General features: G+C 39.3%; 1 protein-coding gene and 1 long non-coding RNA gene across 6 annotated transcripts in view; one reads left to right on the top strand and one right to left on the bottom strand.

Moving 5' to 3' along the window:
* The window catches only part of TAF1A (TATA-box binding protein associated factor, RNA polymerase I subunit A), a 34,904-nt gene extending 24,386 nt beyond the window's left edge, over positions 1–10,518 (bottom strand). The window contains exons 1-3 of one of the 5 annotated variants that reach the window (XM_019465683.2): positions 10,027–10,518; positions 4,637–4,806; positions 144–257 (exon numbers count right to left, since the gene is read on the bottom strand). In XM_019465683.2, coding sequence (XP_019321228.2) covers positions 144–257; positions 4,637–4,806; positions 10,027–10,147 — 405 coding nt within the window. In that variant the 5' untranslated portion in view covers positions 10,148–10,518. Of the gene's footprint in view, positions 1–143; positions 276–4,636; positions 4,807–10,026 lie in introns of those variants that run through there. The other 4 variants (XM_019465677.2, XM_019465678.2, XM_019465682.2 and 1 more) reach the window with 4 other exon arrangements.
* A 1,210-nt stretch (positions 10,519–11,728) lies between these two features.
* On the top strand, positions 11,729–25,899 carry LOC109276613 (uncharacterized). The gene is made up of 2 exons (XR_002084757.2): positions 11,729–11,876; positions 25,655–25,899. It is a non-coding gene; the product is annotated as an uncharacterized LOC109276613 (long non-coding RNA).
* Positions 25,900–26,653: the final 754 nt, after the last annotated feature.

Raw genomic sequence — 26,653 nt, 5'->3', positions numbered from 1 at the left:
ATACTACTTCCTTTCAGGCTCTTGTATTTATCCTCTTACCCTTTTTCCATGCCTTTTACATCATTACCTACCTCATCACTGAGAAGATTTTTTTTAAGAACAAGCACTGTCAATGTCAATTCACAAAGCCTGCGTTCTCTCACCTTCAAGTAATTCATGACACCCATGTTTTTCATCCTGTCAGCAAACGTATTGAAAGTCTCCATGTTGCTTTTGGGATGATAAAACAGAATTTCACTTCCGAGCTTCCAAATAATCTGTCAAAACAGAAATTACTAATAAAAATGTAAAATCCTTCCCTTAACCAATTTCTGCCTAAGGACCCTATCTTTTTTCTGCTTACAACCTATAATTCGTTTTCCTAGATACCACTACTATCAACATTTTACTATACTTCATTTCACCCAGTAAAACTAAATATTATATCTCATGCGATAAAGTTTTTCCATCCATTAAATAAAAATAGCAGATGGCTGTAATAGTGCCATTTTAAACTTAGTAGTCTAAAGAAGGTACGCAGCTCAGATCCATATTGAAAACAGAATTTCTAATTGGCATAGGGGCAAGAATGTTAAAGTCAGAAAACTCAGTTTCTGTTAACCCTGGCTTTTTCACAATTCTTGGTCTCATCTGCAATATGAGTGCAATGGACTAGATGTTTCCTGAGATCTATAAAGCTCTACAACTGACTATATTTAATCTATATTGAGAACTCCAACTTAAAATTTTTCATCAGCTACAGTCAAATTTTAATGAAGTATTACTTTCTCCCCAGAGCACCAAAACTCTGGGAACAGAACCTGGAGTGCTTCTTGGGGTAAATCTCTATTTCTCTTACCCAGTTAAAATATTTCATTACTGATTTAAAAAAAATTGTTTTTAATGTTTGTTTTTGAGAGAGAGAGAAAGACAGAGACAGAGAGAGAGTAAGTGTGTGGGGGAAGTAGGGGCAGAGAGACAGAGACACAGAATCTGAAACAGGCTCCAGGCTCTGAGCTGTCAGCACAGAGCCCGATGCGGGGCTTGAACTCACCAACCATGAGATCATGACCTGAGCCGAAGCCAGATGCTTAACCGACTGAGCCACCCAGGCACCCCTATCTCATTACTGATCTTAAAGTATATTTAAGAGAATTTTAAATCAGTTCTTTCTGTGAATATATATATTAGTTGTTTGGTATAATCCTAATACTCACCTTTCCAACTCAGAAAGAGGAATCAAGATTTCCTTTGTAGAAAAACCAAACTGTAGTATTTTGGAGCTTATAGAAAATTTGTAGACTGTAACAATTGTTCTTAGACCCAGCTGTGTATAAGAATTACCTGGGACACCTTTTAAAAATAAATATTCTAGGGATTCAGAGTCTGATCAGTATAGGGTAGAGCACAGGGGTCTGTATTTTCAACAAAAGCCCTAGATAATTCAAAAAGAAGCAGACAAGTGTCTGGAAACCACTGATTCAAATCCTTCATTTTATAATACAAATTCTGGACAAAAAGAACCTATAACTTGTCCAATGTTTTATAGATGAACATAGCTTTGCCCATAAACTAAATTTTCAACCAATAGGTTTTTTCTCTCAGATTTTTTTTGGGCTTTATTAAATATCTACCCAATGCGATGGTTACTATATTAGTAAGAGCTATTTGAGAGCTCCATGTGAAGTTATTTATGGATAAACTATATTTTACTGAACAAATTTAAAAGTATATGCCAGGCCCTGTTCTAGATCCCTCTGCTCAGGAAATTTACATTCTATTGTAGAGAGACAGACAATAACCCAGAAACAGAATTAAATCGGCAAGTATGGTGGGAGAAGAATGGAGCACACTAAGGGGGTCAGGAGTGACAGCTGGAAAGTGGAGGGGGCGGTATGGAATTGCATTTTAAACAGTCACGGTAGGACTCACTGAAAATGAGACTTGACAGATAGCTATAGTGATATCTGAAGAAGGACCTTTTCAAGTAAAAGGAATAGGTACAGCAAAGGCAATCAGGCAAAAGTGCACATGGTCTGTTCAAGCAAGAACCAGGAGATTAGGGAGGCTGGAAGAAGAAAAAAAAACAGTATTTGAGTAATAGGAAATGAGATCAGAAAGGTCAAGGCGGAAAGGGAATGAGCAGATCATACAGAACTTGCAGGCAATCATTAGGACTTTGGCTTTTACTGAGTGAAATGGGAAGCCATTACAGAGTTTAGCAGAGAAGTGACATGATCGATCCTGTGTTTTAAAAGGATCATGCTGCAGGGGCGCCCGGGTGCCTCAGTCGGTTAAGCGTCTGACTTTAGCTCAGGTCATGATCTTGCAGTTCGTGGATTCGAGCCCCGCGTCGGGCTCTGTGCTGACAGCTCAGAGCCTGGAGCCTGCTTCAGATTCTGTGTCTCTGTCACTCTCTGCCCCTCTCCCTCCCACTCACTCACTCTCTCTCTCTCTCTCAAAAATAAACATTAAAAAAAAAAATTAAAAAGATCATGCTGCATCATTAGTCACTAGGGAAATACAAATCAAAACCACAACGGGCTACCATCTCACAACCACTAAGGCAGCTACAATCAGAAAGACAGTAACAAAACCTGGCAAGGATGCAGAGAAATTGGAACCTCATAGATTACTGGTGGTGACGTAAAATGGTGCGGGTACTTTGGGAAACAGTCTGGTAGTTCCTCAAGAGGCCAAACACAGTTACTGTATGACCCAGCACTCTGTTCCTTGGTACATACCCAAGAGAGATTTCAACAAACATCCCTAACAAAAACGTGAATGTTCATAGCAGCATTACCCATAATAACTAAAAAGTGCAAATAACGCCCATGTCTAACAACAGACGAAGGGACACACAGAACAGGATGGAATGTCACCTTCTAATACAAAGGAAAGAAGTACTAATAAAAACTGCAACAAGAATAAATGTGAAAACACATTCAGCGAAAGAAGTCATGCACAAAGACCTCATATCATAAAATCCACTTCTCTGAAATGTCCGGAAACGGAAAGTAGATTAGTGGTTGCCAGGGGCTGGGGAGTGGGGGAAGGAGGGACAGGGCAGAGAGTGACTGTGAGTGTATTCTTTTGGGGGGGGGGGGGAGGAAAAGGTTCAAAATTTAGATTGTGGTAATGGCTGTATATCTCTGCAAATATATGAAAAAACATTGAATTGTACCATTTAAATGTGGGAACTGTATGGTCGTTTATTTATAAGACTATTTTTTAAAAAGGATAACCCTGGTCGCTCGCTATGCTGAAAAGAGACAAGGGGGTGCCGGAGGGCAAGCAGTCATCTACGGGAGATGACAGTGGTTTGGGTTGACGTGCAGTCACGCAGCTGGCGAGAAGTATTCAGACCGAATTCTGAAGGAGGGCCAATAGGATATGGGGTATGAAAGAAAGGGAACTTCAGAGTCGGGCCCCAGCGATTAGATACTTAAAAAACCATCATCTGAGATGAGGAAAATTAGGTTTGATGGTGAAGATCAGAAGGTCCACTTTAGGTACGCTGGTGTGATACAACTGTTAGACACCTGAGTGCTGATGCGGAACAGACAACTGGACAGAGGAACGTGGGCTTGGAGAGATGTCAGGGCCGCAGATACACAACTGGGAATCGTCCGGCATACAGACCAGATTTAAGGCCATTTAAGAAGAGGACTAAGGACTGAGTTCTGGGGAACTCCCAAGTCAAAAGGCCAGGGAGCAGACGAGCAATCACAGGAGGCTGAGGAAGGCCAGTGAGGCAAGAGAGAAAAGTGAGAAACAGTGTCCTGGAAGCCAGATGAAGAAAGCTTATCACAACATAGGAGGCAGCGATCTACTGTCTTCAATACTGCTGACAGGTCAAGTTACTCGAGCGCTGAGAACTGGGCACCAGATTTAGCAACCTGGAGATCACTGCTGACCCTGACAAAGCAACTTGGTAGAAACGGTGATGCTGGTGGGCAGAGGGGCCTAACTGGAGAAGGTTTGGAGAGAACAAGTATGCACAACCTTTCAAGGAGTTTGGCTGAAAGCGGAAGTGGAAAAATGGCACACACCTATGGAGAAAATGGGGGTCAAGAGATGATTTTAAGACGCAAGAAACAACACGTTGGTATGATGATAGGAAACATCCTATAGAGAGGGAAAAATAACAACACATGGAAAGGAGGGAGAATTTAGAAGGAAGGAATGAATAGTGGGGAATCTGAGAATTCAGAGTTCAAAATATTTTTAGTTTCCTTCAAAATCCTAATAAGTAGCCCTTCCTGGGTGGCTCAGTAGGTTAAGCGTCCGACTTCCGCTCAGGTCATGATCTCACGGTTCGTGAGTTTGACCCCCGAGTTGGGCTTTGCACTGACAGTGCGGAGACTGCTTGGGATTCTCTCTCTGCCCCTTCTCTCTCTCTCTCTCTCTCTCTCTCTCTCTCTCTCTCTCTCTCAAAATAAATAAATAAACTTAAAAGATAAAATAAAATCCTAACAAGTAAAAAGATGTGCAAGAAAAAATGTCCCAGTATAAATTCTCCACCCAAAACCACTTTCAGTAGCTTTTAGAAAAATCAATTTGCGATCCTTGCAAAAGCTATTCTGGGTGGCGCTCAAGGGGCAGAAACTCTCTCGGGTAGCCGTAATCTCCTCCCACAGGCTCACACTTCACTTACCTCAGGTGCAGCCTGCCTCTTGTGGCTGTCGGAATCTTCCAGGATCTGGAAGTAACTGTGCATGTACCCTGCAGCTTGTGGCCACTGGTGCTTCAGCAAAGCTTCTTGGATACGATTCAAACAAGCACTGGTTGTCTGAGCAAAATCCTTCTCCTTTTTTCCTCCAGTTTCTACAGATTAAAAAGAAGTCTTTACCCACAGTGATCCCAATTCAAGTGTTAAAAAAGTCCTTTCTGATAAGCAGAAATTTTAACAAGCAGGACAGTAATTATTACTCAACCCAGCCCGGCCCTAATATCAAAGCTAGCTTCCCTTGAAACAAACTCTTGCACGCTATTTTTACTAGTCTCAGCAAATGGAAAAGAAAAACCTGACTTGATGTTCATGGGCTACCGGGGTACCAGAGCTTCCAGATCAGATCCAATCATCCTTTCATTTTGCACCAAACAATCTGGGCCCCAAAAGCAAGTCCCAAGTATTTAGAATGGGTAAAAATCATTAGGGTTATCCTAGACAAGCATGTCCTGTATTAACTACCAGTATTCTGAAAACTCTCAGAGGTGGGCTTTCATTATTCAAGGACCGAGTTCTAGTAACTCAATGACATTAAACACAAATGAGATTTAACAGCTGAAGACATTAGCGTTTATATCTCTAAAGGATCAACAATCCTCACCTTAAGAACATCTGGGCTTAGTTACAACTGTGTTTTAATGTTTATTTTGGAGAGAGAGAGAGAGAGGGAGAGAGAGGGAGAGAGAGGGAGAGAGAGGGAGAGAGAGGGAGAGAGAGGGAGAGAGAGAGGGGGGGGGAGGGAGAGAGAGAGAGAGAGAGGGAGAGAGAGAGCGAGCTAGCACACGCACGTGTGAGTGGGGCAGAGGCAGACAGAGAGAGACACAGAATCCCAAGCAGGCTCCAGGCTCCAAGCTGTCAGCATAGAACCCAATGCGACGCTCAAACCCACAAACCGTGAGATCACGACCTGAGCTGAAGTCAGAGCTTAATCGACTGAGCCACCCAGGCACCCCACAACCCTGTTTTAGGAGTAACAGGTGGCATACTGACACCTCCTCTTTCCTTCCCACACCACCACAGGACCCCGCTAGGTCAGTGGTCCTCCCGCGGGGTACCCTGACCCCTGGGAATACAGAGAGACTTACAGGTACTGGGCAAAGACAGTTTCAGAGCAATTGACTTGCAGATCTTCAACTTCCTCACATACTCACTCATGCCTAAAATCAATCTCCTAGAGAACCATGCTACAGTCAAGGCTTCACAATCAAAATCAATGTATATTACCTGAAGGTGAAAATGTAGGTGTAACTATTGGGACAGTGACTGACTCTAACAAACCCTTTGGCAAGTCAGGTGATTTCCAAGTCTTTGCTTATCAACTTTTTTTTTTTTTTTTTTTTTTTTTTTATTTATTTTTGGGACAGAGAGAGACAGAGCATGAACGGGGGAGGGGCAGAGAGAGAGGGAAACACAGAATCGGAAACAGGCTCCAGGCTCCGAGCCATCAGCCCAGAGCCTGACGCGGGGCTCGAACTCACGGACCGCAAGATCGTGACCTGGCTGAAGTCGGACGCTTAACCGACTGCGCCACCCAGGCGCCCCAAGTCTTTGCTTATCAAAAGCATGGAAGGACTTAAGAATTCTTTATAACAGATCACTACGCAATTTTGTCATGAGTAATTCAAGAATTCAAAGACCTGATACATTGCTACAATTACACTCTATCCAATGCCATCTACTTACTCATGTAACTAAGGTTTCTCAGAATTACATCAATAAAAACAAAACAGAACTGAAGCTAAATCTTTTCTCATTCCAGAAATACATGCTACTCCTTCACGGATATATCAAATCATTGGAAAAAAGTGATAACCTTATTTATTTTATTGAAATAAAGAAGTCATGGGGCACCTGGGTGGCTCAGTCGGTTGAGCGACCGACTGCAGCTCAGGTCATGATCTCATGGTTTGTGAGTTCGAGCCCCGTATCGGGCTCTGTGCTGACAGCTCAGAGCCTGGAGCCTGCTTCGGACTCTGTGTCTCCCTCTCTCTCTGCCCCTTCCCCACTCATGCTCTGTCTCTCTCTCTTTCTCTCTGTGAAAAATAAATAAACATTAAAAAAAAAAAAAGAAATGAAGTCATAAAAATTTACTTTTAATTAAATTTTAACACAACTTTTTAAGTTTTTTTTAAATGTTTATTTAGTTTTGAGAGAGAGAGACAGAGACAGCACATGAGCAGGGGAGGAGCAGAGAGAAAGGAAGACACGGAATCTGAAGCAGGCTCCAGGCTCTGAGCTGTCAGCGCAGAACCCAATGCGGGGCTCGAACCCACGAACCGTGAGATCATGACCTGAGCCGAAATAGGATGCTTAACCAACTGAGCCATCCAGGTGCCCCTAAATTTTAACACAACTTTTAATACTTATGTTGTTAGCATCAGTTTTGTAAAACCATAAATTATGATGTCTCACTCCAGACAAAATCTTAGTACCTAAAGTCCTATAGGATATTAACAAAAAATAATTAAATGTAGATACACAGTTTTATTGTAAAAACAAAAGTATGAAAGGAAAACAAACAGTATAAAATCTTCATCAATTAAAATCTTTTTCAGGGTGCCAGGGTGGCTCAGTTGGTGGAGTGTCTGACTTTGGCTCAGGCCATGATCTCACAGTTCCTGAGTTCAAACCCCACATCAGGCTTGCTGCTGTCAGTGCACAGCCCAGAGGGGATCCTCTGTCCCCCTTTCTCTGCCCCTCCCTAGCTTGTGCTTTCGCAAAAATAAACATTAAAAAAATTTTTTTTCATAAATATTTTTAAATGGATGGTGAAAGGCATCACATTCCTATGCTGCTTAGATTCCACTGGATATATTTGTAAAAGTAGTAAACTTAATTTCATTTAAAAATGCCAAAATATGTTGGAAATTAGATCTTTTGCAACTATTCAGCTTACAATAAACACACTTTTTATTTATTTATTTATTTATTTATTTATTTTTTATTTTTGGGACAGAGAGAGACAGAGCATGAACGGGGGAGGGGCAGAGAGAGAGGGAGACACAGAATCGGAAACAGGCTCCAGGCTCCGAGCCATCAGCCCAGAGCCTGACGCGGGGCTCGAACTCACGGACCGCGAGATCGTGACCTGGCTGAAGTCGGACGCCTAACCGACTGCGCCACCCAGGCGCCCCTAAACACACTTTTTAGATGACACTTTAAAACCATGCAAGGCAGTACATAATTGAAAAGAAAAAAAAAGGGTACTCAAACAAAACAGGTTTCAACACAACGGCTCTACACTAGGGTTTCTCAAACTTTTTAAAAATACTTACAAATCTCATGGAGATCCTATTGCTTGCTATTCACTGTGGTCCTGGAAACAAAAGCCTTAGCATCACCAGGGAACTTAACAGAATGCCCCACCCAGCTCTCTGAATAAGAAGCTGCATTTAGCAAGATCCAAGCAGCAGCTGGTCCGGGAAACTGACAAAACACCTCTTCCCTAAAACCTCATTTATTTACCTAAAGGAGGACTGACCTCAGGCCAACCCCTCAAGTTTTCACTACTCAGCCTGGAAGTCGGGACTTTAGACTACTGTCCTTAAATTCTTGGAAAATTCCCCTTCTGTCTTGCAATTCAGCCTAGTTACCTCAGGAATACCTCTCATTTCATTCTTTTAGGAGCAAAAGATCATCCTATTTGTTGCTGATACACTTTCAAAAATAACTGCCTAGGAAAAGAAATTTGACATGAAATGAGCTACAATAGAGAACCAGCACCATCAGCCTATCTCTACTGCCCTTGAAAGAATCTGGAAACTTGTCAGTCAACAAATATTTTTTGAGCACTATTTTGTGCCAAGTACTACTCTAGGTACTCGACACAGTTTTTTTGTTTGTTTTCTAAAATTTTATTTTTAAGTAATCTCTACACCCAGCGTGGGGCTCGAACCTACAACCCTGAGAGCAAGAGTTGCACACTTCACCAACAGCCAGCCAGGTGTCACGTAACGTATAGTTTTAATTCAGAGTGGCCTCTGCCTTCAAAGTTTTTATTCTAAAGGGCATACCCTTCAGAACGCCAATAGATATTTACTAGAATAAAAAAATTAATAATTGTTGGGCAATTTTGTTTTCCTAGTATGGTCATTTATCACTACAATGTCAATATTACCTGAAACTATTGTTCACTGCAGGCATAAAGTATTTTGGGTTTAACAGGCTATTCATAACTTCTAAAACATTTCTAAGCATGTAAATTCTGGTGTTAAACCTGTCTGCTTTCAGACTGACTCCAGTTCTCTATAGAACCCTGATGACAAAAACTTGCCCAAGTATATCTTAACCAGCAGGAACTTGAGATTACTAGTTCCCTATCAGGCGGGGAAGTAGCATTCACTCTTAAGTACCAACCATTCAAAGCTAGCTTAAACCATGTACGGTCATTAGCAAAATTAAAATGAGAAGAGAGGAAAGAAACTATTATTTTTTCCAACATTCACTATGTATGAGGCTCTGCACTAAGCACTTTACATATAATACCTCATTAATAAAATTATATTTCGGTTGTCAAAAGTATAAGCTTTGAGATCAGATGGACCTGGTTTAACTCCTGATACGAACATCTCGAGTTTAACTTCTTCAGGATTCATTTCCCTCAACTCTAAAACGCCCAGCAAATGGATTTACTGAGGATTAATTTACTGAGATAACTAAATGAGATAATATTAAAACTAAAAGATAAAGAAACGGGAGCAAACTCCAGGAGCCAAAGAATCTCAGTCAAGGGGAAAGATGGCTAGTCTACGAGAGATGTTTTGAGGGTACTAAGTGCCAGTTCTGATATATTCCCAGAAGTACACCATCCGACAGGTCAATAATATACACATAACTGCTTCTTTTATATATTCTTACAGGGAATATACTCCACAGAAACATTTGCTTATATTTATAGAGAGAAAAGTTCTTTTTTTGGAACCTATTATAGATCAATTATATTAGGAATAATTTCAATGCAAAACAACAGAAATTTCTTAAAAACACTTCCTACATATGTACTCCTCACTGCCAGTGACCATATATTATTCATCTATGTATCCCAATATTTAGCCAATGCCAGGCTTATAAGTGACTAATAAGTATTACTGGGGGGGAAAAAGGAATCTATCATAATACAGATTATCTGTTATGTTATTAGTTCAAAGGAAAAGTAGGAAAGGGATCTCTGTTTTAAATGATCATTTTGCTTACGGCCTCAAAACCCGAATAGAGGCACATCTTGCAACTGAACTTACTTATTAATTTTGTGTCCATACTGAATCTTACCATCTCCCTGCATTAAAGTTAAAATGGCTAGATGTTGTTTTACTTACCCACAGTGTCTATATGCTTTTGGAGCCAAGGAAAATACATTCCTGTACCAGACAATACACATGATTCCTCCTGGTCATCCTCTGTCTTGGACCTTATCAATTCTTCACTGAAATCACTCATACCTGTTCCAAACGGAGAATATCAGTTACCATCTGTACATCTCATTTCCCGGCCTTCTTAGTTATATAAAAAAACTGCTACCTTTTTATCTAATAGATAATATTTGATCAGCAAAATTCATTCTACCAGGTAGCTCCTGCGTTTTATTTATTAACTTATTTATTTTTTGAGCAGGCTCTACACCCAATGTGGGGCTTGAATTCACGACCCTGAGGTCAAGGCCTTAGCTGATATCAAAGAGTTGGACACTCAACCGACTGAGCCACCCCGGCACCCCCCAGGTAGCTCCTATAAAGTAAGAAATAAATTTAATTATGTCAACAACAGCCCAAATAAATGATCCATTCAAAAAAATTTTTTTAATCTTTACTACTATATTACAAGAACATACAAAGATAGAGAAGATACTGCTCCTAATTTCAAAAAAACCCCACAAAAACAAAAAACACCCAACGCAAGTCCAGGGGAAGATATAGCAAAATGACACATAATAATAAAACGATGCAAGTACATAACAGTATTAGTAATTACCATATATTGATCCTTCTCTATATACCAAGCATATAAACTATCTCCCTTAATCCTTATAAAAATCCTGAGAGAAGGACTATTATTTTATTTCATTTTCATGTTGGAAAAAAACTGAGGGGCGTAATGAAATTATATAAACTGACCCAACATCATAAAAAGGTGAGGACAATATTCTAGAACTAGAGCATCAAACTACTTGGCACAGAGTCTTGGGTCTGCGTGGAGGACGGGGTCAGAAGACTGAACTGATGGAGGGAAACGAATCTAGAAAGACGGCCATATGCCAAGCGAAGAATGGACTTAATCCTCAAGATGCTCAGGGCTCCTGTCCCTCATTCCCCACATCCAATCGATTCTTTGGTCCAGCTGATACTAACGGCTGGAATTTCTCCAATTTTCCCTCTTCTCCGCAATCCTACACCACCACCCCAGTTCAGGACAGGACATCTTCAGACTGTGTCTTGATCACTGAATTAGCTTTCCAACTAGTTACCCCACCTCAAATCCTGCTACTCCAACATTACAGCCAGAGTACATCTTTTAAAATAAAATTCTGCGGTTTAGGCGCCTGGGACTGACATAACATCGAAATTTGCATCCGACGCACACGTACTTTAACGAGCCCTTACAGAAGCAGCTCTCCCAATTTCTCCAAATTCTAAAAAAACTAAGTTGTTGCCATGCAGTTGCCACGGCACCCACAGCTTCTCCACCCCTTTTCGCCTTGTGCTCAGAAATAAAGGTTTCAGAACATCAGGAGAAAGTAGCAGCAGAACATGGGTTAGTCCTAGCACAGCCCTTCAGGTTCTACTTTGAATGCTTGCCATGATTGATGGACAAAAGAGGCGCCACTTACCCGCCTGAAGCCGACTCTTCCCCGCAGCACTAAACGCAGCCTGGCTGCTACTCGTGAACTGCAGGAGCGAACCCCCACCGGAAGCGGAGCTAGAGCCTGCTTCGTGTGAGCATGCGCAAACTCCGCCGCGCTCTCAGATGGCACGCGGACGCGGCTCCGCCCCTAACTCCTCCTTCTGTGGCGAAGGCGTCGCCCTTCGCCGCTCAACCCCGGAAGTGTCCGCGCGCAGCTGTCCTCCCACCGCGTTGGCTTTTCGTTTGTGTCTTAACTCTGTTCCAGTTGGAAAATGGGAGACTTTAAGTGCAACTGGAGAGTGGGACGAGGGGATGGTGGCTGGTTGAGGTGAGCAATCGAAAAAGCAGAATGCAACATTACCAGAGTACTATACCACCATTACCAGAGTACTGTTACCACTGTACTATAATCTTTAAATTAATTAAATTTTTTTTCTTGGCCCAGGGGCGCACTGCGCAAACCTCAGAGGCGTGGTTAGTGGTCCTGGCCAAGATAAATGTGCATAACCTCTTAATTGCTCCCTTGACATCTTTTTTTCTCTTCTTTTAAAGTTTTATCTTTGAATTTAAGTCATTTGGCACCCTCCCCCAAATTTGAGCAAGAATATCTTTTTCCCTCTCGGCTGAGAGGACTCCGGGGACCCATCTGGGGGCCACTTTTCATGAGGAGCATTGACAAACTTACATGAAAGAGGGACAAAAAGTAAGATGATTAAATGTAAAATGAGGGAAAGTTGAGGAGTTCTGGGTAAGATGACCCTGGAGAGGCAGAGACCCATGGGAACACAGTATGTTATCTCCACAACTGGGAAGGTTGGTCTGTGAAAGAAGGTCAGACCATTTTTTCAAAGCTTCAGAGAACAGAACTAGGACTAAGGAGGAAAAGTTACAAGGAGTTAGCTTTAAAGTCATTACATCAATTTTGTTCATACTTAAGACTGCACAAATAATGGCATAGGAATCGGAGTTTTCTGTACCCTGAAAGCAAACCATCTGAGCAGAATCAATGTTGTAGAATTGATGAAAGGGTGTAGTAAGGGTTTCTATAGGAATTCCTTAAAATGGCAGAAATACTTGATTCTGAATTTTCCTCATAAGCACCGTGCAGTAGCTATGATTTTGCAAGAAAAGTTCCAGGGGCGCCTGGCTGCCTCAGCTGGTAGAGCATGCAACTCTTGATCTCGGGGTGGTGAGCTTAAGCCCCACATTGGGCATACAGATTGCTTAAAAAGAAAGAAAAATTCCTACTGCTGCTTCTTGTGCTGTAACTCTTTGCAGTGCTCTGCCTCTGCAGCAAGGCTGACCTAAGTGATGATGTGGTCCAGCAACGCACACAAACAAAATAACACAGCCATAATCTTCTAGTCTCGAGGCTTGGTCCGGCTACAGTTCTTCCTTTGCCATGAAGTTGTTGACCTGAAAAGTAAAACAGCTTATTATTTTACCAGCAAAATGTGTTTATTCAGGACTAGCAGAGGAATTGGAATTTGGGACAAGGAAGCTATAGCAAAAGCCTTAGGCAAGTCCAAAGAACATAGGAAAGGACCACTCTTCTATAGAGGATAGGGGGGTGTTGGGGGGAGCTGTTATAAACAACAAGTCCATTGCAGTAAACTGGGACTTTGAAGTATAGTGGCTTCTCATTGGCTGAGTTGTGACAGTTTGTCACTGGCTGGGCTGTTGCTGGGCAAAGGGAAAATCCTCCTTTCTCCTACTGGGATAGTGAAGTAGGTTTCTTCCTATTGGGAATGCAAAGTAGTCTGGTCCTATTGGATCTGCAAAGGGTTGCAATGAGTGGTGGGGCCTGAGAGCTACCCTTTCTGGCCTCCTGGCTCCATCTTAAAAGAAATTTCCTTTATTGAGTTCTGCAAGGTGTAATTTCACCCGAATTCATGCTCTCACAAAGATGGAGAAGAAATTTCTTGTTTACCTTTATATTCTCATACAGTTTTAGGTAACTGTAGATAAAAGGAAGTTAAGAATGAATCTTTATATACTCTACCTAACCCTTCCCTTTCCCATAGTACAGTTCTGGTATAAAATGTGTTGGTGAAGGACGTAAAATAAAGTGACTGTACTATATCTCATCCAATAACATAAACAAGATTAAAAAAAAGAAATAACATGGTAAAAATGCAAACATAAAACAAAGCACACAGAATGTTTCCTAAACTCAATCTAGAAAGAAACATATTCTAAGGAACAGAAAGATGTCCTTACAGTTGCCTTACAGGGCTAAAGAGAATTTAATTTGATAATAACATTTTATTTTTTTATTTTTTTTATTTATTCATTGTCAAGTTGGCTAACATACAGTGTAGTCTTGGCTTCAAGAGTAGATTCCCGTCATTCATCACTTACATACAACACCCAGTGCTCATCCCAACAGGTGCCCTCCTTATTGCCCATCACCCATTTTTTTGTTTATTTATTTATTTTGAGAGAGAGAGAGAGAGAGAGAAAGAATGTGAGTGGGGGAGGGGCAGTGAGAGAAAGGGAGAGAGAGAATCCCAAGCAGACTCCACACTGTCAGTACACAGTCTGATGTGGGGCTCAAACTCACGAATTGTGAGAACGTGACCTGAGCTGAAATCAAGAGTCAGGTGACTGACTGAGCCACCCAGGCACTGCTGATAATTAATAACATTTTTTTAATTATATTTTAATTTACATCCAAGTTTTTCAGCATATAGTACAATGATTTCAGGAGTAGATTCCTTAATGCCCCTTACCCATTTAGCCCATCCCCCTCCCACAACCCCTCCAGCAACCCTGTTTTTTCTCCATATTTAAGAGTCTCTTATGTTTTGTCCCCCTCCCTGTTTTTATATTATTTTTGCTTCCCTTCCCTAATGTTCATCTGTTTTGTATCTTGAAGTCCTCATATGAGTGAAGTCATATGATTTTTGTCTTTCTCTGACTAATTTCACTTAGCATAATACCCTCTAGTTCCATCTACGTAGTTGCAAATGGCAAGATTTCATTCTTTTTGATTGCTGAGTAATATTCCATTGTGTGTGTGTGTGTGTGTGTGTGTGTGTGTGTGTGTGTGTGTGTGTATACCACATCTTCTTTATCCATTCATCCATCAATGGACATTTGGGCTCTTTCCATACTTTGGCTATTGTTAATAGTGCTGCTATAAACATTGGGGTGCATGTGCCCCTTCGAAACAGCATACCTATATCCCTTGGATAAATACCTACTAGTGCAGTTGCTGGGTCATAGGGTAGTTCTATTTTTAATTTTTTGAGGAGCCTCCGTACTGTTTTCCAGAGTGGTTGCACCAGTTTGCATTCCCAGTGAATAACATTTTTAAATGTTTACTTATTTTGAGAGATAGCATGCATGCACACATGAGCCAGGGGAGGGGCAGAGAGAGAGGTAGAGAAAGGATCCCAAACAGGGTCTGCATTGCCATCGCAGAGCCCGACTTGCAGCTCAAATCTACAAACCTTGAGACCATGACCCAAGCCAACATCAAGAGTCAGACGCCCAACCAAGTGAGTCACCCAGGCACCCCAAAGTCAGGCTTTAGATAACCAAACAGTTGAAGAGACATCATCATAGTCTATACGGTATCATAGCTGGTAATATGAACAAGATAAAAAAGGAATGTGGCAAAAATGAAAGTAAAAAACAAAGATAGCTTACATAACAATATAGAGAAAAATATTCTCTAACTACAAACTCCTCAAAATACATGGACTAGGATCCCACCCCAGGCTCAGAATTGAGAAAAAAAAATTATATCCTCAAAGGCACAGCTTCATTTTTTGCCCATTTGATGCCCTGAGCCACTCATTAAGAAGTTCAGGCAATCTTGGGGCACGTTGATGGCTCAGTCAGTTGAGCATCCACCTGTGGCTCAGGTCATGATCTTACAGTTCATGAGTTCAAGCCCTACCTTGGGCTTTGTGCTGATAGCACGGAATCTGCTTCAGATTCTCTGTCACCCTTTCTGCCCCTCCCCCACTCACGCTCTCTCTCAAAAATAAATAAACATTAAAAAAAATTTAAAAACAAAAATGTTCAGGCAATCTTACTGGAAAGAAAGACCACAGGAAGAAAAAGTTTCTGAAAGATGAAACACCACATGGAGAGAGGCCACATGAAGCCACCAGTCTGCATCTTATCCAAACATATGAGGAAGGCCTTCCCAGACCTTGTGACCCAGATCCGCCAACAGCTGAGTTCAACTGCACAAGTGAGTCTAGTTAACAACACATGAAAGAGGTGAGTTGTTCTCACTGAACTCTGTGCAAATTCCTGACTCACAAAAGGTAAGCAATAAAATGGTTCTTGTTTTAAGCCACTACATTCTGGAGTACTTTGTTACACAGCAATAGATACCTAAAACACTGGTATTGATCATTTGCATCTTCCATCTCTTTTTCTTCATCTGTCTAGAGATTACCAAATTATTTATGCTGTGATCAGAAAACAAACTTTGTCAGATATCAATATTATAAAAATTGTTGGGACTTATTTTGTCCCCCCAAATATGGTCTATCTTGGTAAATGTTCCATGGGCAGTGAAAAAAAATGTGTTCTACAGTTGTGGAGCATTGAATTCTATCAATGTCAATGGGGTTAAGGTAGTTGATAGTTTTGTTCAGATCTTCTATATCATTACTGACTTTTTTTATAGTTTCACTATTTAATTACCAAAATAGAGGAGTTAAAATTTCTTACAATGGATTTGTGTATTTCTTTTGTCCTTTAGTATGGTCAGTTTTTCCTTTACATATTTTTATTTTTATTTTTTTATGTGAAATTTATTTTCAAATTGGTTTCCATACAACACCCAGTGCTCATCCCAAAGGTGATGCCCATCACCCACCCTCTCCTCCCTCCCACCCCCCCCATCAACCCTCAGTTTATTCTCAGTTTTTAAGAGTCTCTTATGGTTTGGCTCCCTCCCTCTCTAACTTTTTTTTTTTCCTTCTCCTCCCCCATGGTCTTCTGTTAAGCTTCTCAGGATCTACATGAGAGTGAAAACATGGTATCTGTCTTTCTCTGTACGACTTATTTCACTTAGCATAACACTGTCCAGTTCCATCCACGTTGCAACAAAAGGCCATATTTCATCCTTTCTCATTGCCAACTAGTATTCCATTGTCCTTTACATATTTTTAAAGTTTTGTTATTTTGAGTACATTAACTGTTGTCTCTTGTGTCTTCCTGATGAAACAAGCATTTTATCATTGTGAAAAATCTTTGTGTCTGATAACACCTCTTAAAGTGAAATTTCTCTTATATTAATATAGTCACTGACACTTTCTCAGCTTACTGTCAGTGTGTTCTATATCCTTCTATCTTTCTACTTTCAACCATGGTTTTTTAAATGTGCTTCCCTTGTAGACAATAATTAGTTGGATCTTCCTATTTTTAATTCAATCTGACAACCTCTACCTATTAATTGGTGCGTTTATCCATTTATATTAATTATAATAATTTATATTATTGAAATTAAGTCTGTCATTTTGATATTTGTTTCTCATTTGTTCCATTAGTTTTGTGTTCCTCTGTTCTTCACTTATTGCCAGTTTTTGGATTAATCAAATGTTTTAGTATTCCACTTGAATTCCTCTGTTGGCTTTCAACTGTATGTTTTTAGGAATTACAGTATGCATTCTTAAGTTATCAATATTCCTAGAGCTAAAATTGTGATACTTCACATAAAATAAAAGAGCCTTACCTTGTATAGTTTTACACCACCACCTGCAAATCCTTTATGCTTTGTTGTCTTGTATGTTACATCTACATTCATTATAATTTTTGCTTTAAATGGTCATATGTCCTTTAAAAAATTGAGAAATGTGTATGTTGTCTTTTATATTTATCCATGTTTACTATTTTCAGTGCTTTCATTCCTTCTAATAATCTTCAAATAGCTGTCATAAATTCTTTCCATTACCACCCACACATTCATGTTGCTTCTCCCATTTAAACATAGAGTCTAGAGGCGCCTGGGTGGCTCAGTTGGTTAAGCGTCTGACTTCAGCTCAGGTCATGATCTCATGGTTCATGAGTTCGAGCCTTGCATCAGGTTCTGTGCTGACATCTTGGAGCCCGGAGCCCGCTTCAGATTCTGTGTCTTCCTCTCTCTCTGCCCTTGCCCTGTTCATGCTCTCTCTCAAAAATAAATAAACATTAAAAAAAAAAAAAAAAAGATGTGGAGTCTATTTCTTCTTCCCTTGAATCTGGGTGTGTCTTTTGACTTGCTTTGATGAACAAAATATGCCGAAGACTGATGCCATGCCAGTTCTAGATATAAACCTTAAGAAGGTTTACATCTTCTACTTCTGTCTTCTAGAAATCCAGCCAGCATGTAAATAGGTTTGGGTTAGATTATTGAATAATAAAAAAACATTTGGAAAGAGAGAGGCCTATCCCAGCCATTTCAGCTACCACATCTGAGTCACCAAACATGTGAATGAAGCTATTTTGGAAGTTTTAACCCTGGCCAACTTCCCAGCTGAATGCAGCCACATCGGTGAAGTAGGCCAATAACACCCAAATCTGAAGAACCACCCAGTTAAATCTAGCTAAGGCACAGAATAGGAAGAAATAATAAATGATAATCATTTTAAACCACTAAATTCATTACACAGTAAAGGAAATTAAAACATTATAGATCTCAATTTTCATCAGATGAGTCATTGTCTTTAGTACTGAAGAAATTTTTAACATTGTTTATGGTATAGGTCTATTGGTGTTGAATTTTCTGTTTTCATTTACCTGAAAATGTCTATTGTGTCTTCTGTTTTAAAGGATACTTTTTCTGGATGTAGAATTCTGAATTGGCAATTTTTGTCTTCCCGTTATTTAAGCCCTTCCATTGTCTTTTTTTAAGTTTATTTATTTAGAGAGCAAGTGAGCAATAGTGGGGGAGGGGCTGAGAGAAAGAAAATCCCAAGCAAGCTCCATGATCAGCTCAGCACCTAATGTGGGGCTCGATCTCACAACTGAGAGATCATGACCTGAACCGATATCAAGAATTGGATGCTTAATCAGCTGAGTCACCCAGGTGCCCCTCTCTTTATTTTTTTTTAAAGTAAACTCTACCCTCAATATGGGGTTCGAACTTACAACCCCAAGATCAAGAGTTGCATGCTTTACCAACTGAGCAGCCAAGTGCCCTGTCTTTTGATCTCTTGTTTCTGATGAGAAGTCAGCTATCATTTTTATCATTTTCACTCATGTGTAATGTATCACTTTTCTCTGGCTGCCTTCAAGACTTTTTCTTCCCCATTTGGTTTAATGTCAGTTTGACTATAATGTGTCTAAGTATGGGTTTTGTTTTGTTTTGTAAATATTCTACTTGTTATTCACTGAATTTCCTATATGTGTAAGGTTTTTTCCCCACTAAATTTGGGTTATTTTCAGCCATTAATGCCTCAAATATTTTTTTTTTATGCAATTTTCTCTCTGCTCTCTTTCTGGGATTTCTTTTTTTTTTTTTTTTTTTTCACGTTTTATTTATTTTTGAGACAGGGAGAGACAGAGCATGAACAGGGGAGGGTCAGAGAGAGGGAGACACAGAATCTGAAACAGGCTCCAGGCTCTGAGCTGTCAGCACAGAGCCCGACGCGGGGCTCGAACTCACTGACCATGAGATCATGACCTGAGCCGAAGTCGGCCGCTTAACCAACTGAGCCATCCAGGCGCCCCTCTTTCTGGGATTTCAGTTGTATGCATGTAAATTCTTTTGATGTTGACAAGTTACTGAATCTTTGTTCATTTTTTTCTTTCTGATTTTTAAAGCAGATATTTCTACTGATCTATTTTCAAATTAACTTTTTGTTGTTTTTTCAGTGTTCAATCTGCTGATAAGCCCATTTAGTAAATTTTTCTATTTTAATTACTGTACTTCTTAGTTCTTGGAGTTTTTCTTAAAAAAAAAAAGTTTCACTTATATGCTGACATCCCTTATCTCTTCATTCATTACAATGATGTCTTCATTTAAGTCCTTGAAAATATTTATGAATGTTACTTAATTTTTTTTTCCTAACCCCAAATCCAGGTCATCTCACAGAAATTTTTTATAGACTACTTTTCTCATATGGTTCACATTTTCCTAAATCTTTGTATGTTTGATAATAATTGTATGTTAGATAATTGTAGATAATACATTATAGGGAGTCTGGCTAATCCTGTCTTCCTTTAAAGAATATTACATCTGTGTGTCATGCAAATTAATCACTGATTGGTCCTTTTGGTTATGTTAGCTTTGGTCTTATTATTTTCATCACATGTTCATTTTGGTTTTATACTTGGCCCTAGCATGTGCTTCTTATTTATTTATTTATTTATTTATTTTATTTTGTTATTATTTTTTGCATGGTTCTTTCTCTTAAGGCTTGATTCTGGATTCTCAATTATGTGCCTAAAGTATTAGAGAAGTTGCTGCTCTTGGGCTGGGCTGAAAATCCAATGTCTCAGCACTACATGACTTTTAGGATCGCTCTTCAGCCTTCCTCTTGCAACAGGCAAACTTGCCTGGCACATTTGTGTCCCTCCACCCCACATATGTGCACACATGCACACACACATACACACCGACACTACGGCAGCTCAGGTATTCTAACCCACAAAATTTCAGCCACTTCAATATCTTTGACCCCTGATAATTTTCTCCTCATCTCAGGAAGGCCACTACTTTACTTGAACTTCACCTCCCTAATTATGGAGCTTACCTTGTGTGCTTTGTTCTCAAGTATGACAGTCACATGCTGCTTGTTTATCAGTGCATGAAGATTGTTCTAAGATTGTTAGAATAAGATGAAGATTGTTCTAAGTAGTTTGTCTAGTTTTATGCTTTTTTGTGGCAGAAAGACAAGTGCAGTACCTGTTACTCTATTACGGTTCAAAGTAGAAGTACTATATTCCTTTTATCCTTGTCCGTCATGGTGATAGAGACATTCACTTAGGTCAAACTGCTTAGAAACTTTCTAATATCTCACAGATTCAACAAATATTTCATTGTCCATGGAGTCCAAAATCAACTTAAAAAGTACATTTAAAAATAGGTCTCTGAAGGGGCGCCTGGGTGGCTCAGTCAGTTGAGTGTCCGACTTCAGCTCAGGTCATGATCTCATGGTTTGTGAGTTCGAGCCCCACATCGGGCTCTGTGCTGACAGCTCAGAGCCTGGAGCCTGTTTCAGATTCTGTGTCTCCCTCTCTCTCTGCCCTTCCCTCACTCATTCTCTCTCTCTCTCTCTCTCTCTCAAAAATAATAAACACTAAAAAATTTAAAACAAAATAGGTCTCTGAAAAATGAACTGCCCAAAATTTGCAAGATAACCATACTGAACTAATCATATATTTTTACTCATGGCTTTATGAGTATAACATCTATAATCAGCAAAAAGAATAAAACTTAATGGATAGACTTATAAAACGTTCTACTACAATCCAATAGACAGCCTTTTATGATACTTTCATATGTTAGATGATAGCTGTGAAATTATTACACACTATTAATGAGCAACTCAACTCATGGACTCACAGTTTTCAACAATGTTGAAAAACTGTATCAATACCTGTAGCCCCAAAATTAGATCCACCTCAAAATTCTCTAGAAAAGACATTTCTTAAATCTCGGCACAATGAACTTCACCAGGATTCTCCACCTCTGACATGACACATGAAGCTTTCTAGTCCTAAATGCACACTTCTGCAAGGAGGAGACATTGGTCCCAGAAACTAACAGTTCCTTGATCTTATTTCATAAACCCATTCCAGCCATAAGAAAGAAAAATTATTTGTGGATATTTTCTCTTGACTTTTAACTTATAATCTACAGCAGTGGTCAGCAACTTTTTCTGTAAAAAGATAATGAATATTTTAGACTTTTCAGTTGATACGGTTTCTGTCACCACTATTCCACTCTCCTGTTGCAGCACAAAAGCAGCCACAGATAAATGTAAATGAATGAGAATGTCTGTGTTCTGAATAAAACCTTATTCACAAAAGCAGGTGGCAGACTGGATTTGGCCTGTGGGCCACAGTTTGCCAACAGTTGTACCAGAGTACTAATTCATGTTTAGTCTCACAAAAGAGGTTTGGTTGGAATATATACATATATACTCACGTAGAATTTTAATTTTTTAAGTTTATTATTTATTTTGAGAGTAAGAGACAGAGTGTGAGAAGGGAAGGGGCAGAGAGAGAAAATCCCAAGCAGGCTCCACACTGTCAGCACAGAGCCCAACATGGGGCTCAATTCCACCAAGCGTGAGATCATGACCTGAGCTGAAATCAAGAGTTAGGCGTGTAACCAACTGAGCCACCCAGGTGCCCCACACATATAATTTTAAAAATACATATCCACCCTGGTGATGATTGTTGCATCCAAACAGAGATCTACTAAAACATAATTACTGATATCATCATACGTCTCAGTCCTTATGATAGTCACTGACTGTATATTGCTTCACTTGAATCCTCTAACATACAGTTAGTAGATGTTAACGCTAAGAAGTAATTTTATGTTCCGTTGTGGAGAAACCTGATATATTAGGGTAAATGAGATCAGCCATCATGAAAATGATACATATTTATCATAATTATTATCCTAATAATTCCACATACTGCATCTCTACCTATATTCCCCTACATTTTAATTAAGAAACTTGTTCTTTCATTAAGAAAAAAACCCTCTACATTCATTCCAAATAATTCAAAATGTGACTATTAACAATACAATTTATTCAGATCTAAATTTAAGAGGAGACAGTGTGGAAGAGGGAACAAATGTGAGAAAGTGGAAGTAGAACAATATATGACCATTCTTGGAGGAAGAAAAATACAAATTCAGAAGTGTGAGATGTCTAGTAAGGTGGTTTTAACTTTAATGACAAAAACAAACCAAAAAACCAAAAACTGTAAAGCAAAATCATTGGAATGTATAGGGACTCTTTTTTTTTTTTTTAGGTTGATATTATAATCTTTTTCTTTTAGCTGATAAGAGAAACCACAAAACACGGGATATAGAATATTTACAAATATGGGCGTATTTTTTAAAGATTTTATTTTTAAGTAATTTCTATACCCAACATGGGGCTCAAACTCACAACCTCAAGGTCAAGAGTTGTATGTTTCACCTACCGAGCCAGCTAGGTGCTCCAAATATGGGTGCTTTTTACCCATCAGATTTTAACAAAAGTCTCAAGCAGTGTATCCCAAGTAGGAGGGTGGTACCATTCTGACAAAGGGGAATTTGGGAATGCATGGGGGCAATTTTATTCCGTTGCCATGATGAAGATGATACTAACATTTCATGGCCAGGGCCAGAGTTGTTGTATACCCTGCAACTGGTTGGACTGTCCCACCCAAAATGCCAATACACCTCTAGGCAAGAAACATTTGCCTAGACAAGTATCATGCTGTGGTCCCTTACCTGCAATTGTGTTTTTCCAGAATTTAGCCTAAAGTGATAAGGGTTCTTGTGCAGTATCATTGTGTTATTACCCCTAAAAATGCCATTCTTGGTTTCTTTATGCTTGTCAACAATGATTAACTTGTTTTAAATAATTATAAGAAATAAATAATAAAAGCATGACTCGTGTAGGAACTTAATGATGGCCATAGCTCATGCTTTTTACTAAAGATTTCAGATTCCTCTGAAGAGGCAACGAAATTTATAGATATTCCAACAAAAATCTCAACCTCTAATTGCAAACAAACAAAATTATTGGGGGGTTTGAAATAACTACCACTGTTCTTTCTTTTTCTGCAGAAATTCCAAAAGAGCTTAGCCAAAAATATTTTGTATCCTGTAACAGAATTTTAAGGTTTGCTTTTCTTTAAGTGTGTGCAAATAATGTATAAATATATGGTATGGATCTGGTGTTAATTTTTAATCCCTGCTTTCTAGAGCTGTGCTCTTTTTAAATGTACCTACTCTGAATTGAGATGTGCCATAAGTATAAAATATACACTAGACTTCAAAGATTTCATATGAAGTGAAAAATGTAAAATGTCTGGGGCATCTGGGTGGCTCAGTTGGTTAAATTTCCAACTCTTGATTTCTACCCAGGTCATGATCTCACCATCATGAGATCAAGCCCCATGTCAGGCTCCACGCTTAGCATGTGGAGCCTGCTTAAGATTCTCTCTCTCCCTCTCCCTTTGCCCCTCTGCTCCTTGCACACACATATACACACTCTCTCTCAAAATAAACAAATAGATAAATGTAAAATATCTCATTAATAATTTTTATATTGATTACTCATTAAAACGATAATATTTTGGATATACTGGTTTAAATAAAATGTATTATTAAAGCATATTTCATCTGTTTTGCTTTGCCTTTCTAATGTGACTTGTACAAATTTTAAATTATATTTGTAGCTGGCATCATACTGCTATTAGACAACATATTCTAGAGAATTCACAAGAAATAAGGGAACTATCAGATTATGTTTAGATTTTCTATTTAATCACTCTGGTTTAATATCACCCTTTCATCCTCTAATATATTCCATTCCATTTCATATTCCATGTAGATTTAAATGGAATGAGCTCTCATACCTGCAGGGAACTCCTACACTTTCTGTATGCAATTGTTCGGTGTTCACACTTGAATAGTCTTCATAATGGTATTCGTGTTCCTGTTCCTAACTTTGTACCGCATGTATTCATTAAAATGCTGAAGATTCAGGAGATTTGCTTTGTCCTGATGTGTTATCTGTAACCGGTCTGCTGTGACTGCATGTTACCCAGAAGAATAGATTTTCTCCCTCTCAGTTTTTGAAGTCTCCTCCAGGAGGCGCTTTTGAACTGTCAAGCACACCTTGTGGGGGATGTTACCTGCCCTCCTGATTTTTAATAAGGGAAGTTTCTAGGGAAGGTAGTATCAAAAAAGGTCTCCTTTGTGACAGTCACTGATTTACTGAGAATCTTAACCATCCCTGATTAACCATCCCTGTTGGCTAAGAGCCAGATGTATTGCTGTTTAATTACTTAAACAACATAATCAGCCTGTTAATATATTATCTCATTTGCTTCTTAAAGAAACACTTGGTTTTAACAGTTGCCCCAATTTTATTGATGAAGAATCTAAGACTCAGAAAAATTGATGGCTTGCCTAGAGTCGTGCGACTGGACTTCTCATACCTAGTTTAGTACTTCTGGTTACATTATTCGCCTCTGCTGTTGTCTTCAGTAAGGAAGTAATTCATATCTGAAAACTGTAAATGGAGGAAGCCAAACAGTCTACACTGTGGATATTGGGTTTTATAGGCCCCACCCTGGAATCTGTTCTGCATTTGTTTCAAAGCATCAAATATTTGACTTCTGTGAAAATAGTGCCAAGGTAAATTAGGTGGAACCGGACACAGGAACTTATATGTCTGTATATTAGTGGCAATTTCAGATGTTTGAGTTTCTCTCTTTGTGCAATAGAAATTGGGATAATATTTGTCAGGACTAGACAAATAGCACATGCTGATAGGTATTCTTGCCTTGTATATGACTCACTCTCAGTACAACATACCCTTTGACATGGCTTTGACATGGCTTTTGATTGTGGCGAAGAATTTAGCCCTATTGGCCATGCCCAACACAGAACTCCATTCTCCGTGGCTTTCAGAACAAGATATTTGCTTTAATTCCACTTCAGTCATATGATCACTTAAAGTCTGATAGCTTTCTGCTTTTTACTCTATTAAGTCTAAGTTTTGTGCTTGATTTTCAAGGACTTGTGTAATCTGACCTACTCTGGCCACCAAATTTATCTCCCACTACTCTTCACTAGGATCATTTCACTCTGGTAACGTTAGATCCCCTTACTGTCCTTTAAACATTCTGCTCTCTTTTCTCTTATGTTGCTTTCTTCACTTGCCTTTTCCTTTCTTTTTAAAATCTAAATCCCACCTATTCACCAAGACCTAAGTCAAATTCCACCACTATCATTTATTCTCCTCCTTCATTGAACTCTTTAGTGCTTAGAATTTGTACCTGTTTTGAATATGAAACTGTGTTTTCATGTTAGCACTTACTGTGTGGCAGGGTTGTGTCGGCCTCCCATCCCCCCCCCCCAACTTGTTACAAAGAGAGATGATTATTATTAACAAGAAAGATTTGTTTATCTTTTAGGAGTTTCCACTCTGAAGAATATAATAGGATCCAGAGTCCTCCCCCACCCTTGAGAATTGGAGCCAAGGTTGGGCCTCCTTGGGCACAGCCGTAACAGGTGGACCCATCTCCTAGACACTGGCTACAAAGGATGACACTGGACACAAAAGAAGTCAGAACTCTGGGAAGAGAGAAGATCTCAGGATGCCTAGCAAGAAATGATACTGTGCAGGCTGATCTGACTGAGTAAAACAAAAATGTATTTGTTGCTTTTCTGACTCGCTGTTTTGTAAATAATTGCAGGGTTTTCATGTTTAACTAAGACCTTTACTAGGATTTACCTGGTTTATAAATCTTCAGTTACCTTTAAGGATAACAGTATTTTATCTCTCTCGGTGAATTATTACAAATTATTTTTCTCGGTATAATTTTTTGACAACTCTGTTGAGATATAAACGTTTTTTTTGTTTTTTTTTTTTAATTTTAGAGAGAGAGAGCATGAGCAGAAGGAGAGAGAGAGACTCTTAAGCAGGCTCCACATTCAGCACAGAGCCCAACACAGGTCTCAGTCCCACGACCCTGGCATGGTGACCTGAACTGAAATCAAGAGTCAGACACTCAACTGACTAAGCCACCCAGGCTCTCTGAGCTATAAATGCTATTTAAAAATGAATGAATGAATGAATGAATGAATGAATGAATGAATACTATTTAAGTATTTAAATTATACAGTTTTCTAAGATCTGACATAGGCGTACACACCTAAGACCATCACACACCCCCAGGTTTCTTTGTGTTCCTTGCCTCCCTGTCCTGTTACCAAGCAACAACTGTCATTATAGATTAGTTTGAATTTCCTAGAATTTTATATAAATAGAATTACAAGTATATATTTTTTGGTCTGGTTTATTTCACTCAGAATCTCCTTACTGTTGCTAGTATCAATAGCTCCTTATTACTGATAAGCAATATTCCAAAATTTAATATCTGTTTATCTGTTGAGGGACACCTGGGTTGTTG

Source organism: Panthera pardus, unplaced genomic scaffold (assembly GCF_024362965.1).
Source record: "Panthera pardus isolate Hobbes unplaced genomic scaffold, ASM2436296v1 HiC_scaffold_21, whole genome shotgun sequence".
Taxonomy (NCBI): Eukaryota; Metazoa; Chordata; class Mammalia; order Carnivora; family Felidae; genus Panthera; species Panthera pardus.
This window is presented reverse-complemented; position numbering and strand designations above follow the sequence as displayed.